This window comes from Schistocerca americana, chromosome 6 (assembly GCF_021461395.2).
Source record: "Schistocerca americana isolate TAMUIC-IGC-003095 chromosome 6, iqSchAmer2.1, whole genome shotgun sequence".
Lineage (NCBI taxonomy): Eukaryota > Metazoa > Arthropoda > Insecta > Orthoptera > Acrididae > Schistocerca > Schistocerca americana.
In genome coordinates, this window is record NC_060124.1 from 337,384,974 (window position 1) to 337,400,543 (window position 15,570).

Below are 15,570 nucleotides of genomic sequence, written 5' to 3' on the forward strand. Positions count from 1 at the left end.
TGAGGAGGGTTTGGACACGCCTGAGCGCACATACGTTCGTTCCACAAATTTTTGTGCTTACCCTGTTTTTCTCGTGCGCCCGCGACTGCTCATGACGAGAATGGATCCTTTGGTCATATCTTCCGTTCTACCTCTCAATAGTGCGGAAAACGCGTTGTACGATCACGTAGTAACGCCTAACCGGAGAGTAAACGCAGGATAACTAAAGCGGTGATTCCGTCAGGGTTAGTGAAGTTCACCGGAGATAAATTTTGACAATGGTAGAATTATTTATAGAATTAGCGAAGACAAGAAATTTTGACAATGGTAGAAATAGTTATAGAATTAGCGAAGACAAGATTGTTTATTAGAAGAAAGAAAGAGATGAAATGGAGACATCACACAAATTACATGGAGTAATGTAACGATTTCAATTTATATAAACAATTCGTACTACTTCTTTCGATCTCATGCTTGAGACACTGGAGCGTTTTAATGAAAAGTGAAACTATTTCGGAACATAAAACCTTTTTCTTTTCGTAGGCCTAATAGGCATTTGATATTGGTATTTCGTAAGTTATATTCTGTCGTGTTATTTATGGAAATGGGGTGGTTACAAATGAGCATTTGAGCCAAAACAGTCTCGCTTATTTGGCGTGTGTTACAATTTGTGCAATGTTAGGAAGGCCTAATTCATTTTATCTAGTAGACAGTGACAAACTAGACATAACCAAATGGAGAAACAACACCACTCTTAGGTGCTATTCGTATGAACAGCTTTTTCAGTATTAGACAACGACCTTTTCGTTTTTCATGTAGCAAAACGTTTGACGAACTTAGATGAGGTAACAGATTCTTTTGCAGAAAGGAAAGGACGCCGTGTAAAGCTGTAGCAAGATTAGGGAGAAAACACTGCTGGGACCTAAGGATCGAAGACATGTGTACCGCCTTGCTTGTCTCTTGTCTTGACTGGTTTTATGTTTGCTATATTTAATTTTGTGTCACCCAAAAAGAAAATTATTAGCTAATACGCAATAAAGAGTGCGAATTTTCTGAATAGTTCTTGTTCTACCGATTACAAATAATTCTATCCAGTAATAATTGTGAGTTTTTAAGAGGGAGTAGGCTCTCCATCCGGCCGACTGGGAGCAGGAGGTATACCACAGGACATTTTAATTTCCATTGTCCTGAATATACGTTTGATGGCTTCCATTACAAAATTTACACGGTTGAATGCCACAGAGCGAAATACAGTGACGTACGATGGATGAATGCTGTGTGAAGAGGCGTGGCACTGCACGTTGGCACACTTTGCACCAAAAACACGTCTTACATTTCCTCGAACATATATTGTTTATTTTATCAAAGTCTTCAGAAAGATGTGCGCAACAAAATGAACATAGTTTAGAAAATATAGATTTTTTTTAAATTTTTGGTGTCCTATCTCAAACGCTCGACGGAGAGAGAGGGGGGGGGGGGGGAAATCCGGTGCTCCCTAGCTTCTAAGATAAGAAGCAGTATCAGTATCGCCTTCTGTGTTCCCACATTTCTCTAGAATTCAAACTGATCTCCGAGGTCGGTTTCTACTAGTTTGTCCATTCTTCTGTAAAGAATTGGGTTGCTACGTTGCAACTATGACATTAAACTGACAGTTCGATAATTTACACACTTACCAGCAAGTTCTTTCTTTGGACTTGGATTATTACATACTGAGTGATATTTCGCCCCTCGTATCTCGCACATCAGATGAGAGAGTTTTGTCAAGATTGACTCTCCAAAAGCTATCACCTGCTCCTGGGGCTTTTTTCGACTTTCACATCTTTGTCAAATTCTTCCCGCAATATCATACCAACCATCCAGTCATCATCTACGTTCACTTCCCCTTCTATAGTATTTCTTTCAAGTTCATCTTTCTCCTGTAGACCCTCTATATACTAGTTCCACCTTTCAGTTTTTCCTTCTTTGCTTGGGACAGGTCTGTCATCTGAGCTCTTGGTATTCATACAACTGCTTCTCTTCTCCCCAAAGGCCTCTCTAAGTTTCCTCTAGGCGGTGTCTATTCTTCACCTAGTGAAATATGCTTCTAAATCCTTTCATTTCTTCTCTAGCCATTCTTGCTTTTGCCCTTTATGTCAATCTCCTTTTTAAACGCTTGTATTCCTTTTCCCCTGCTTTATTTGTTACATTTTTAAACTTTCTCCTTTCATCAGTTACATTCAATATTTCTTGCGTTATCCAGGTATTCCTACTAGGCATTTTCTTTTTACCAGTTTGATCCTCTGCTGCCTTAACTATTTCATCTATTAAAGCCATCTATTCGTCTACCATTGTATTTACTTTCTAGTTAACCGTTGTTTAATGCTTCTCTGAAACTCTCAACAATCTCTGGATCTTACAAAAAATTCAGGGCCCATCTCCTTAATTTCCTACCATTTTCCAACTTATTCAGTATTAATCGACATGTCATAACCAATGAATTGTGCTCAATCCACACCTGCCCTCGAAGATGTCTTACGATTTGAAATTCGATTCTTAAATCTCTGTCTGACAATAACGTAACCAATCTGTAACCTTCTGGTGTCTCCAGGTCTCTTCCATATATGCAATCTGATTTTATGATTCTTAAACCAAGTGCTGACGATGATCAAATTATGCTCTGTGCAAAATTCTAGCAAGTGGCTTCCTCTTTCATTCTTATCCCCCTGTCGTTATTCACATACCATTTTCCCTCTCTTCCTTTCCTGCTATCGAATTCCAGTCCCCCAACGCAATAAGATTTTCGTCTCCAAACCTATCCGAATAATTTCTTTTATCTCGACTTACATATCTTCAGTCCCTTCATCATCTGTGGAGTTTATTGCCACGTAAACTTGTACCACTGTTGTAGGTGTGGGTTTCCTGTCTACCTTGGCTACGATACTGCGTTCACTCTGCTGTTCACAGTAGCTTTTCACATTCCTATTTTCTATATTAAACCTACTTCCTCATTGCCCCTATCTGACTGTTAATCCTGCCACCAAACTTCATTAATTCCTACTTTATCTGTCTTGAGCCTATCTATTTCCCATTTTAAATTATCGAACCTACCTGACTGATTTCGGGATGTAACATTCTACACTCCGATCTGCAGAATGCCGCATTTGTTTCCCTGATGATGAGGTTTCCTTGAGCAGTCCCCACCCGGAGATTTTACCACCTAAATATTTTATCGAAGAGGGTATTCTCATCATTTAACCACACAGTAGAGCTGCAGGTCCCCGGGCATTCACGATATTAGCATGGCAAGACCGTTTAGGTTGATGTTACAAGGCCAGATTTGTCATTCATCCAGACTGGTGCCCTGCGACTACTGGAAAGGCTGCGGACCCTCTTCAGGAAGCACACGTTTGTCTGTCCTCTCAACGGATATCACTCTGTTGTGATGGTACGGTATGGCTGACTGTATCGCTGAGGCACACAAGCAATCCCTCTGCCAGCAGTGTCCGTGGTTCATGGGATGTGTATAACATATACCATCAAAGAAACTTTCTTAATCTCATCATAAAGAACGGATACAGATTAATAAATATATAAATGTTACGTGATGGGTGCAGATTTCATTACAAGATTAAACGTGCAAATGAAACAGTATAAGTGCGTACAGTAAATGACTGATTTACTGCTGGCCGCTGTGGCCAAGCAGTTCTAGGCGCATCAGTCTTGAATCGCGCGACCGCTACGGTAGCAGGTTCGAATCCTGCCTTGGGCATGGATGTCCTTAGGTTAGTTAGGTTTAAGCAGTTCTAAGTCTAGGGGACTGGTGGCCTCAGATGTTAAGTCCCATAGTGCTCAGAGTCATTTGAACCATTTGAACTGATTTACTGCAAAAATTGAAATTATTACTTAATTAAGAGTAAATACATTACCTACAAGATCTGTCTATTGGATTGGACGATTGGCTTTGTGTGCTCAGTGGTGGCATGTGCAACGGGAGAGGGAAGGGAAAATATTGGAAATTTGGGGTAAGATCTTATGGGACCAAACTGCTGAGGTCATCGGTCCCTAAGCTTACATCATTTAAGTGTAAGCTGAAATTAACTTACACTAAGGACAACACACACACCAATGCCCGAGGGAGGATTCGATCCTCCGACGGAGGGAGTCGCGCGGACCGTGACAAGACGCCTGAGACCGGGCGGCTACGCCGCGTGGTGAAGGGAGATAGTGGCGAGGTTTTGCAGTGAGTTACTGCTTTGTCGATTGCCGCAGATGTGATCATTTCACCATCATGCAACATTTGCGTGCAATAGGCAAGATTCAAATTTCGGCTATGCTCTAACTCTAATTTAGGCAGTGGCCTGCTCGTAATCAATTGGCTCGTGAACAACACCGACTATTCCTGTCACGTATCGTTACTGGTACTACCATAAGGGGAAAAAAATCAGTGGTTGACCACAAACACAGGAGAAACTTATCGTACAAAGACCCACGCATCCACAAAAGATATTATTATGCATCTGGTGCAACAGAGAGGGTGTGGTGTAGTACGAATTGCTTCCCCGACGTGTAATCATTACTGCTGATATTTATCGTCAACAACTGAGACGTCATGCAGACGCAGTCCAAGAACAACGCCCAGGAGGACTGCCTGAACTGATGCGACTTCACTATAACGCCCGCCCACATACTGCAACGTGGACAGGAAAAACCTATACTGGAGTCGAGTTGGAAATTAATTTCGCACACTCCTTATTCATCTGATTTCGCGGCCTGAGATTTTTCAATTTTTCCGCTCTCTACCGAACAACTTCCAAGGACCCTCCATTCCACACGAATACGCGAAATGAACATGTCTCAACGAGATCTTCGTCTCAAATCACGATGTTTACAGCCGCAGAATCGTGAAGTCACCACACTAATGGCAGATTTTTACAAGTTGTAGAATAAAATATACACTCCTGGAAATTGAAATAAGAACACCGTGAATTCATTGTCCCAGGAAGGGGAAACTTTATTGACACATTCCTGGGGTCAGATGCATCACATGATCACACTGACAGAACCACAGGCACATAGACACAGGCAACAGAGCATGCACAATGTCGGCACTAGTACAGTGTATATCCACCTTTCGCAGCAATGCAGGCTGCTATTCTCCCATGGAGACGATCGTAGAGATGCTGGATGTAGTCCTGTGGAACGGCTTGCCATGCCATTTCCACCTGGCGCCTCAGTTGGACCAGCGTTCGTGCTGGACGTGCAGACCGCGTGAGACGACGCTTCATCCAGTCCCAAACATGCTCAATGGGGGACAGATCCGGAGATCTTGCTGGCCAGGGTAGTTGACTTACACCGTTGAGTGGCACGGGATACGTGCGGACGTGCATTGTCCTGTTGGAACAGTAAGTTCCCTTGCCGGTCTAGGAATGGTAGGACGATGGGTTCGATGACGGTTTGGATGTACCGCGCACTATTCAATGTCCCCTCGACGATCACCAGTGGTGTACGGCCAGTGTAGGAGATCGCTCCCCACACCATGATGCCGGGTGTTGGCCCTGTGTGCCTCGGTCGTATGCAGTCCTGATTGTGGCGCTCACCTGCACGGCGCCAAACACGCATACGACCATCATTGGCACCAAGGCAGAAGCGACTCTCATCGCTGAAGACGACACGTCTCCATTCGTCCCTCCATTCACGCCTGTCGCGACACCACTGGAGGCGGGCTGCACGATGTTGGGGCGTGAGCGGAAGACGGCCTAACGGTGTGCGGGACCGTAGCCCAGCTTCATGGAGACGGTTGCGAATGGTCCTCGCCGATACCCCAGGAGCAACAGTGTCCCTAATTTGCTGGGAAGTGGCGGTGCGGTCCCCTACGGCACTGCGTAGGATCCTACGGTCTTGGCGTGCATCCGTGCGTCGCTGCGGTCCGGTCCCAGGTCGACGGGCACGTGCACCTTCCGCCGACCACTGGCGACAACATCGATGTACTGTGGAGACCTCACGCCCCACGTGTTGAGCAATTCGGCGGTACGTCCACCCGGCCTCCCGCATGCCCACTATACGCCCTCGCTCAAAGTCCGTCAACTGCACATACGGTTCACGTCCACGCTGTCGCGGCATGCTACCAGTGTTAAAGACTGCGATGGAGCTGCGTATGCCACGGCAAACTGTCTGACACTGACGGCGGCGGTGCACAAATGCTGCGCAGCTAGCGCCATTCGACGGCCGACACCGCGGTTCCTGGTGTGTCCGCTGTGCCGTGCGTGTGATCATTGCTTGTACAGCCCTCTCGCAGTGTCCGGAGCAAGTATGGTGGGTCTGACACACCTGCGTCAATGTGTTCTTTTTTCCATTTCCAGGAGTGTATTAATGGTGGCTAAAGTTCATTTGTGTGTGAAACTATTCCACTTATGGGAAAAGGCTTCGAACTTATGCACCAATCGAGTACCAGTGATAGTAATAAAGTTGTAATATTATCGAAACTCACGTAGGCAAATTTTTATTTATGTAAGTCTGCATGCTTTCGTGGCAGTGGTCACTAATGTTAAAATCTTCCGAGTTGTTAGTCGGCGACATATTTCCTCTAACGGTCTAAGGTGCCTTGCCACGGTTCGCGCGGCTCCCCCTCGTCGGAGGTTTGAGTCCTCCCTGAGGCATGGGTGTGTGTGTTGTCGTTAGTGTAAGTTAGTTTAAGTTAGATTAAGTAGTGTATAAGCCTATGGACCAATGATCTTAGGAGTTTGGTCTCATAGGAACTTACCGCAAATTTCCAGTTTATTTCGGCTAAAATAATGGACGTTTCGACCCCTCTGCTGGGATCCTCTTCAGGCAATTCCGATGTCCACTATCGCTATTGAGTGTTCTAGCAATAGTGGACAACGGAAGATCCTGATGAAGATACCAGTAGAGAGGTCGAAACGTCGATTGTTTTTAGAAGAAATATGACGCGACCTGACAACCCAGAAGATTTTAACTTATATGTAAATTTTTTTCAGGTTCATGACTGCAGTCGCGGCAGACATTGATATCCTCTTTCCATAATAATGTTGTACCGCTCAAGAGAAGCCATGACACAATGATGCAGCCTATTGGTAAAACAGAGAACCAGCAGTAAGCTGTTTTCTGTGTTTCACAGTGAACAACGCAGCAACAATTCGTGCAGATATGGTGGAAAAAATTTGGCAAAAATTAACCATGACATGACACAGTTGTTAGATACATTGGACGCTTCCATTGCGCAAGAAAATGTCTGAATGAAAAGGAACTCAGTTGTTGACCGTCTCTTTGGGAAGAATGGGGAACTGAAAGAGTAGTGGAGGCCTTGGAGCTTGAAGATTGGCTTATCTAATCCCAGGCGGTAGTGGATAAAGTGAAAATCAGCCATGATTCGATTTTAAAGATTTCACAGAAGGTTTTAAAAATGAAACATGTCGCTGCCCGCTAGGTTCTCGATTGCTCACACCCATTCATAAACTCTACAGAACCAAGGCAACTTTTTAGCTACCTGCTTCGAATAGCACTGTGACCACGAGACTACAAGAAAGAAAGAAGTAGAAACGGGATGAGTCAACACCATTAGTAATAAGATCATGGGGCTTTCAGCCCACGCTTTATAAGCTTTGCACCGTACCGTCACTCACTACAGCGTCGTATATCTCTTGGTTGTCTACCAGTGTCTCTGCTACAATGGCTGGCTCAGGTGGGAGTTATGGCGCGCGCGCACACACGAGTATGAAATGCACAGCTGTAAATCGTTGAGAGGTACTTACGCCACATACATAAAACGAATGTCCAAGACATATGAGAGGGCCAAACATAGGACACCACCTATATTTATTCAGGGTTACCCTAAGCATAAGCAAGCCGCCAGTTTCAATGCGTTACAGGAGATAGGAACATTTAGAAGCAATAGAAAAATAACTTTAGGAGGAGTCGATAGAATTTGACGGCGTTTTTAAGCCTTCTGGGTCTCTGTCAGCTACCTCTGTAAGGCAGCACAATATTCCAACTTGGAGCGAACTTTGTGACTGTAACTGCTGAGTACTTTTCGTGTTTAAGAACATACTTCTCCTGATCATTGGAAAAAGTCTGTTAAAAAACGCCTTTCCACGTAAATATCATATATGAGCACTACTCACTGAATACGTTCCGCCTTAAGCGGAACTGCTGTTACGATAAATTTCCGTTTCTTTACATGGAAGTTACAGCCATTAAAATGTACGTTTGAGGAACTGGGAAGCTCGAGACACATGATGCGGTTCTGAAGACACCGAGATTAGTTACTCTGTGAATCATATTCTCTATATAGTATTAGGAAATACAGGCTATGGTTTACACGCACATAGGACGTGTCATCTCCTCAAGAGAAGAAGCATCCACACATTATAGTCTCCACTAGCATCATTGAACATCTTTTTTATAAATGTGCACTATGTTAACACATGACAGATGTCAATTCATATCGTTCGTTGCGCTATGAAAGATTGTTTGCTATCTAATATTTCATCAGTCCAAGTCAGATCATGTTGCTATTGATTCGTGGGCCAAAGTTCGTATCGTAAGTGGGATATTTTAGGGCATTAATAATGATAACATAATGATGGGTACTTGGGCTATGGTCAGACAGGTAATAGGTGGATTTCACCATTCGCAGAATTATTTTTTTACAATCATACTAATTTAATAAATAAAGCCTGATTTTCAAACTGTGCAGACCAACACCCACTGTGCCTGCTAAACGCTGCCCTTCTTGTTTTGGAGCAAACGTCTCATGTTCATTCATGCAACTATTCTCCAACTACCACATTATTTTCTAACATAACATAATGTAAATGTTAATTTCCGAAAGTGAATATACACTTCTCCCTAATGAAAAGTAACTCAATGTTTCTCATTACAAGTTTCATATGCATCTGTAACAGAACAGAATGTTGGAAAAGTGCTACAAACATAAAGACGTTACTGCTCTTCTTCCTTGAAATTTCGTAGAATGGCGAAGAATGAGTAAGACACATTAAGAACCTGTAAAAGAAGAAAATTATCATAAGAAGAAAACTTCCACGTTTACTTGATTATTTGCTAGAACCTACAACAGAGGTTATTCTTATGTGTCGCATGCCTGTACTAGCCAAAGTTTTATACACTGGGAACCAAACAACGAAAACGTAATGAAAACTCTAAACCAAATTACACTCGGAATTGATATTGAAATTAACAGTTTATTAATCCTGGAGGAAAAAAGCACACATAACATATAGGTGATCTTACGTTACATCCTACATCCTAGGACCATACTGCCACACAATCATGGAATGATTCACTACATTAAAAGATTAAGTATTAATAATTGATGTGGTGGTAAAGTCTGCAGTTAACATACGTATGACTAGACGATTATAGAGAATAATGTAAAGTAAGAAATTTGTGATGGATGTATGTTCCGTCTTCGCATCTAAATGAGAGGCAGTCTGCTTCTTGCTACAGGCATTTCGCTTGATTAAGCATCTTCAGTGGCCCATAATACGTATTTGTTTTCACACATGTAACAAATGCATTATGCAGCAGTTACAAGTATGTCAATATGATAAGTTTTCTCATCTCACTTTCTTGTTTTTCAGGTTAGAAACAAATTTCGTGACTTTGGTGTTACTTACGACTTCCAATGTTGTTAGTTCGTGTGTGTCTTCCTGCATATGTGTTTATTCGGCAGATGACCGGTTTTCAGTGTCTTGCCACGCACATTGATTGCAACACTTCACTTGCGTTTTCATTGTGTACCCTTGAACGTATGTGTGTTTACAGTGTGCAGCGTTGTCGTTATGTTTTTATCTTTCATCTTCTGTTTTAGTTGTGTATGTGTGGTTCCAATGTTTTTCCATTTCTTGCCTGTGCATGTGGGCGCGAGCGCGGGCGCGCGCTTGTGTGTGTGTGTTTGACAGAGAGAGAGAGAGAGAGAGAGAGAGAGAGAGAGAGAGAGGGAGGGAGAGAGAGAGTTTTGGTATGTGTTACTTATTCTTTGTGCAAATGATTTATTGTCTGTGTGTGTGTTGGGGGAGGGGGGGGGCTGAGTGTGTGTGAGAGAGAAAGAGAGAAAGTAAGAGATAGTTACTAATTATTTAGTCTCATTATGCTTTACATTTACATTTGTTATTGTCTTAGTGGTTAACATGATCAATTACTATTTTCATATTGCAAGCGCTCTTTACATATGAACTCTTACCTGTAATGTCAGGAGTTTTTTGTTGTAATTGCTGTCACTAGAATTTTCTTGTCATGCCCATGCTGAGTGATTGATGGCCATATAGTTTCAGGTGTTCAGCAATGGTAGAAATGTTACTTTCGTACTATCAGCTTCTCGTATGTTCTTTAAACATGGTTTTGAAGTTCCTGCCTGTCTTTCCAGATACGCTAATAAACATTCTCAACATTCTCACTAGGATAAATCTGCTTCTTGGTATTTACCTATTGTTTGTCTATTGTTGTTTGTAAATGTTACGGTAGCGTGTTTGCTGTACTGTAGCAATGTGTAACTCTAATATATTCCCATCCTGTGTGATGATTTGTGGTTGTATGTTACAGTATTCTATTCGTTTCTCTTAGTCATGTCATGAGTGTTACTGTTTCATATTTTTGTGTTTACTGTGGTGTGTGTATTGTTGGAGGGGTTCTGTGATGTTTGCGTTCTCCCCTTACTTTCATTTTTTCTTACTTGCGTTTTGAATTTTTTCGTTATGTATGTATACTGTATGGGTGTTTAATGTTTAATGGCTCTGAGCACTATGGGACTCAACATCTTAGGTCATAAGTCCCCTAGAACTTAGAACTACTTAAACCTAACTAACCTAAGGACATCACACACACCCATGCCCGAGGCAGGATTCGAACCTGCGACCGTAGCAGTCCTGCGATTCCGGACTGCAGCGCCAGAACCGCTAGACCACCGCGGCCGGCTGTATGGGTGTTACAACCATTAATTGTGGCTGTAAATTTTAATGGTTGCAATTCTTTCTCGTACTTTTCTTTGCTGAGTGGAATATTATTTGGTCTGCATAGCATGTGTATACAGTTGCTAATTTGTGATTTTGTAGGTGGCGGAATGAGGAGCTGATATATTCAACTTAGAATGTCAAGAAATTGAATCACGGCATCTGGGAATGACAAGCTGGAATTTCAGGATTATGTGTAAAAGAGCTGAAAGTATGAAAATAGCCGTTCTGAAAGTGCTGAATGTCTGATAAAATGTGGACATGAACCATCCAAGATGAAACAGGACATGGAAGTTATTAGAGTGAACAACTGCACCAAAGTACTTCTGACAATACAGTAAAACCTACATATAGAAAGAGCTCTCACAATTAATTAATGACAAAATCAAGACACTCAACAGTTCACTGATCACATTAGCCACTAAAATAAAAACAGACACAAATGTAAAACATAACCAGACTGCATAATTAATTACTTCCCCCTCCAAATATCTCTCTCTTTCACACACACAAGAAATGAGCACTGTCAAACCGCATATATAAAACACAAACCAAAATCGGAAGATAAACATGCAGCAACAGTTGTTAACACTATACACTGTAAACACACTGAAATTCAACACACAGTGAAAAGTGCAAGTGAAATGTTGTAGTAAGTGATGGCGACGAAACACTAACAGCTGGTCTTCTGACACAACCGTATCTCCAGGATGATGTATATGAACTAACAGTATAGGAAGTCACGAGTAACACCAAACGATATTTACCATCATGAATCTTTTTCTGTAAAATTTGTTTCTAGCCTGCAAAAAAAGAGAGGAAATGAGAAGGCGCTATACAGTAACATTCTCGCTACTACTCCATAACGTATTTATTATATACGCAAACACAAAGTTGTATTATAAGCTACTGAAAATGTTTCATAAAAAAAACAAGTGTAATGCCGAATACACTCTGTGTTCCATTTAGTTGCCAATGTGGACCGTACCTCCATGACATTTAATGCAACTAGGAAAGATTGAAAACGGAAAAGAGACTATAAGATGTTTGTGGTCAAGTTATTCATATCATTTCATATCTAAAGATCTAAAAGCACATATTTGTGAATTGAATTATTGGTAGTCAGTGACTCTCTGTGAAATGCCTAAGAGAGGGCTGTTACTTTTAAAATAAAATGTTGAAGGTTTCAGGCTCAGTTTATCGAGATCGATAGTGCCTAATGCTGCAAGATATCTGCATATTTTGTGGAACAGATAACAAATAATTTAAAATATTTGACTCCCCCAAAAATTGAGACCTACTGTACATGTATTGTTCTTCATACGATACAGAGTTTCTGAGTATCTCCAGGACCACCAGTGCTTCTACTTGCCATCTTGTAGGCATCTAATTAAGGAGTTAGGTGATTCGACTTTGGATTCATGGCATATTTCATTCTTCACGAAGCTTGTTCCAAATGAAGCAGAACAGTTCAAAATAAAAAATGATGTACATAATTCCAACAGTAGAAGGAAAAATAACTTTCATTATTCCACAGTAAGGTTGTACTCAGCACAGAAACAAACGCATAGTGGTGGCACTAAAATTTTTGATCACCTACTGAATGGTATAAAATTTGTGGCAGAGGACTCAGCAAAATCTGAGACCAAACTGAATAATTTTCTTCTTAACAAATCCTCCAAATCCAGGGAAAATTTTCTGTTTATGTTATATGTAAAATGTTATGTGCAGGAATTACTAAAGGAAAAACAAAAACAGCATCTATATGGTGAGCATGCAGTCATATTTACACACGAATATGAATTGTCAAGATAAAATGACACATTGCTTATTATATCGATTAGCCTTATAACTGATCCATGCAACATAGAACTAACTAACTAACTACAGAACCAATTTCCCTGTGAGAAGGGAGTAAGACAAAATAACGTTTCATGTTCCCTAACTATCATTGTATGTGAGAAGTCAAGAATACAGAAGGAAGTGAAGTTCATTGGAAGTGTTTGTAATAGACTTATGTCTGCTGTACACAGGACCACGCCGTTGCCACGGCCGTTCTGCTATAGGGCAGGTGAATAGCGAGAGGTTCCTGAAACAAAGAGTAACTTTACTAACCGCGACAAAGGACTCCCTGGAGAGAGGGAAGAACCCACCGGCCGTGATGCACAGCGGTCTCTGTGCGCGGTGCATCAGCAGCAGCAGCGACCGTTTGATGGGGAGAGGACAACTCTGCAGTGACGTCACAGCGCTGTACGCCGCCACGGCCAGGTTCTCGCTCTGTACAGGTCACCAGCAGGCACAGTTACGTCATACTATCCACGACAATCGTATGAAACACCTTCACACATTAAAATATCCTAAACCAGTTTATAAGTAAGTATTTCGCATTAAGGGTTAAGAAGTAGCAGCTACTATTTCACATCGTCAGAAACACATTAAAAACAGATTTTAAAAATCGTCATCTCGTCACTACATTATTAATATTCTTGTTCAAACAATAGAATTTGTGTCTGATGGTATATCTTGTGGTAGACTACGAATGTTGAATAGGAAGGTTCGCATATAGGTTCCGTGGTTTTTAGTTGACCTGAAGAAGACCCCATTTTCATCTTAATCAGGCGGTGGAACGAGTTATTTTTCCAGTTGGCACATGTACTTCTGACTTATTCACTGTACAGCAAGGAATATTCTCTTATTAATCCTTCCTGAGGAAAAAAAATAGTTTGCTGGACTGACGCTTGAAACCATACTTTTGCAGTGCTCATGCAATAATCTATTCATGTCTCAAGTCTACATTCTAATCATGTGAGAAGATGGAAAGGAAACAGTGAGACGTTGGAATTCTGACTGGAGATCTGAGGAGTTGTTTCGATGACAAAGTTCCAGTAACGTGCAGTCCATCCCACTCTGGCCCAAAGTCAAGAAGGAGCATCATCAAAACAAGCCGATTAGAGTGACACAATTTTCATATTTCAGTTCACTGATACAGAGTGATGGCTATTCACTCAAGAGAGAATCACTCACCGAATTATGGTCAGTCTATTTCCTGGCATTGTTCCTTGTCTTCACAGGAACGTGTTGTTATTCTGGATTAGTGGTAGACGACGCTCTTCCTGACGGATCCCATCCTCTTCCCCCTATCCCCCCACAACAGACGAAATTTGTGACCTCAGCTGTCTGCTTCCAGTGTTATCCGATGTGAGAGTGAGAGGAACTTTTAGAAAGGTTTGCAGTTCGTGTAACTGAGGAGAGACTTGTGTACCAACCTGATATTCACCGGATGTGAGAAAATGCCTAAGGCTACACCTATATAGGATCCATATTTTTCCTGATGCGATGTAGAGCGGTTCTGTGCCCTACTTTTGGCTTCTGCTCGAGGGGAGCGTTCTTCTCAATAAGAAAAAATGGCTCTAAGCACTATGGGACTTATCATCTGAGATCATCAGTCACCTAGACTTAGAAACTACTTAAACCTAACTAACCTAAGTACATCACACACATCCATGCCCGAGGCAGGATTCGAACCTGTAACCATAGCACCAGTGCGGTTGCGGTCTGAAGCGCCTACAACCACTCGGCCACAGTGGCCGGTCTCAGTAAGAGACATAGACAAAAGATGTACGTATACCAATTTAACAAAGATAGATTTACAGGGTAGTTTTTTGAAACCTTCCAACATTTATAAAATTACCCAGAAAAAATCATGGACTATCACCATATGGCTGTAGAAATACCAGACCAAATTTCTTAAGGCATGAATAACGATATGACTGTTGAACAGAGCAGGTTTGAGTTCGTAGCAGTGTAAGTGGCCGCTTGGAGGAATTAGCCGAGAGGTACACCATAGACACCAGAGACACCCAACTTAAAAATATCAGTTAGCGACAGCTGACATGGGAGAAAGTATACGGCAATACTCTTAGAAGAAGAAATGTTTCAGTAAAAGGGCAGTCTGCGAGATAAGTGAGAATGTGTGGCTGCAAGCCACCATTGTGAAATACACTGAGGTGACAAAAAGTCATGGGATGCCTCCCAATATCGTGTCCTCCTTTTCCCCGCCGTACTGAAGCAGCTCGACGTGACATGCACACAACAAATCGTTGGAAGACCCCATTAGAAACATTGATCCGTGCTGCCTCTATAACCGTCCATAGTTATGAAAATGGACTAGGGAGCCAGCATGGTAGCTCAACGTGATTGGTCAGAGGGCTAGCTGCCCTGTGTAAAAAGAAAAAAAAAAGCTAAGTCAATGGATTAACGACGAGCTTGAAGGGGTGTCACGGGACGTCCACTCCGAACAAATGCAACGAACAATAACTAGTAAAGTGAGATACAAAAAGGGGCAGCGTCTTTGATTGATAATCAAAACTTCCTCGGTCCTGGGTTCGAAACCCATCACCTCTTAAATTTTGATTAATAATCAGCATTAGCGGCCGAATACTTCCGGCATAGCAAGTCACACTCCCTCTGCTAATGGCCTTGTCAAAATGGGCGGAGGAGCTCGCCGAAGCTCAGGGCAACCTCTTGTCCTTAGGGAGGGAAACTGCACATAGAGGCGGAAAATTAGCAACGATGAATAACATGATGATGCAGAAGGCAATAAATACCACTGCATTAAAGACCCATA

General features: G+C 42.1%; 1 protein-coding gene across 1 annotated transcript in view; it reads right to left on the bottom strand.

Annotated features, from left to right (window-relative positions):
- Window positions 1-8,916: 8,916 nt before the first annotated feature.
- The window catches only part of LOC124620129 (odorant receptor Or2-like), a 38,683-nt gene continuing 32,029 nt past the window's right edge, over window positions 8,917-15,570 (bottom strand). The window contains exons 3-4 of the mRNA XM_047146800.1: window positions 13,059-13,220; window positions 8,917-8,979 (exon numbers count right to left, since the gene is read on the bottom strand). Of these exons, the coding sequence (XP_047002756.1) occupies window positions 8,917-8,979; window positions 13,059-13,220 (225 nt within the window). The remainder of the gene's footprint in view (window positions 8,980-13,058; window positions 13,221-15,570) is intronic.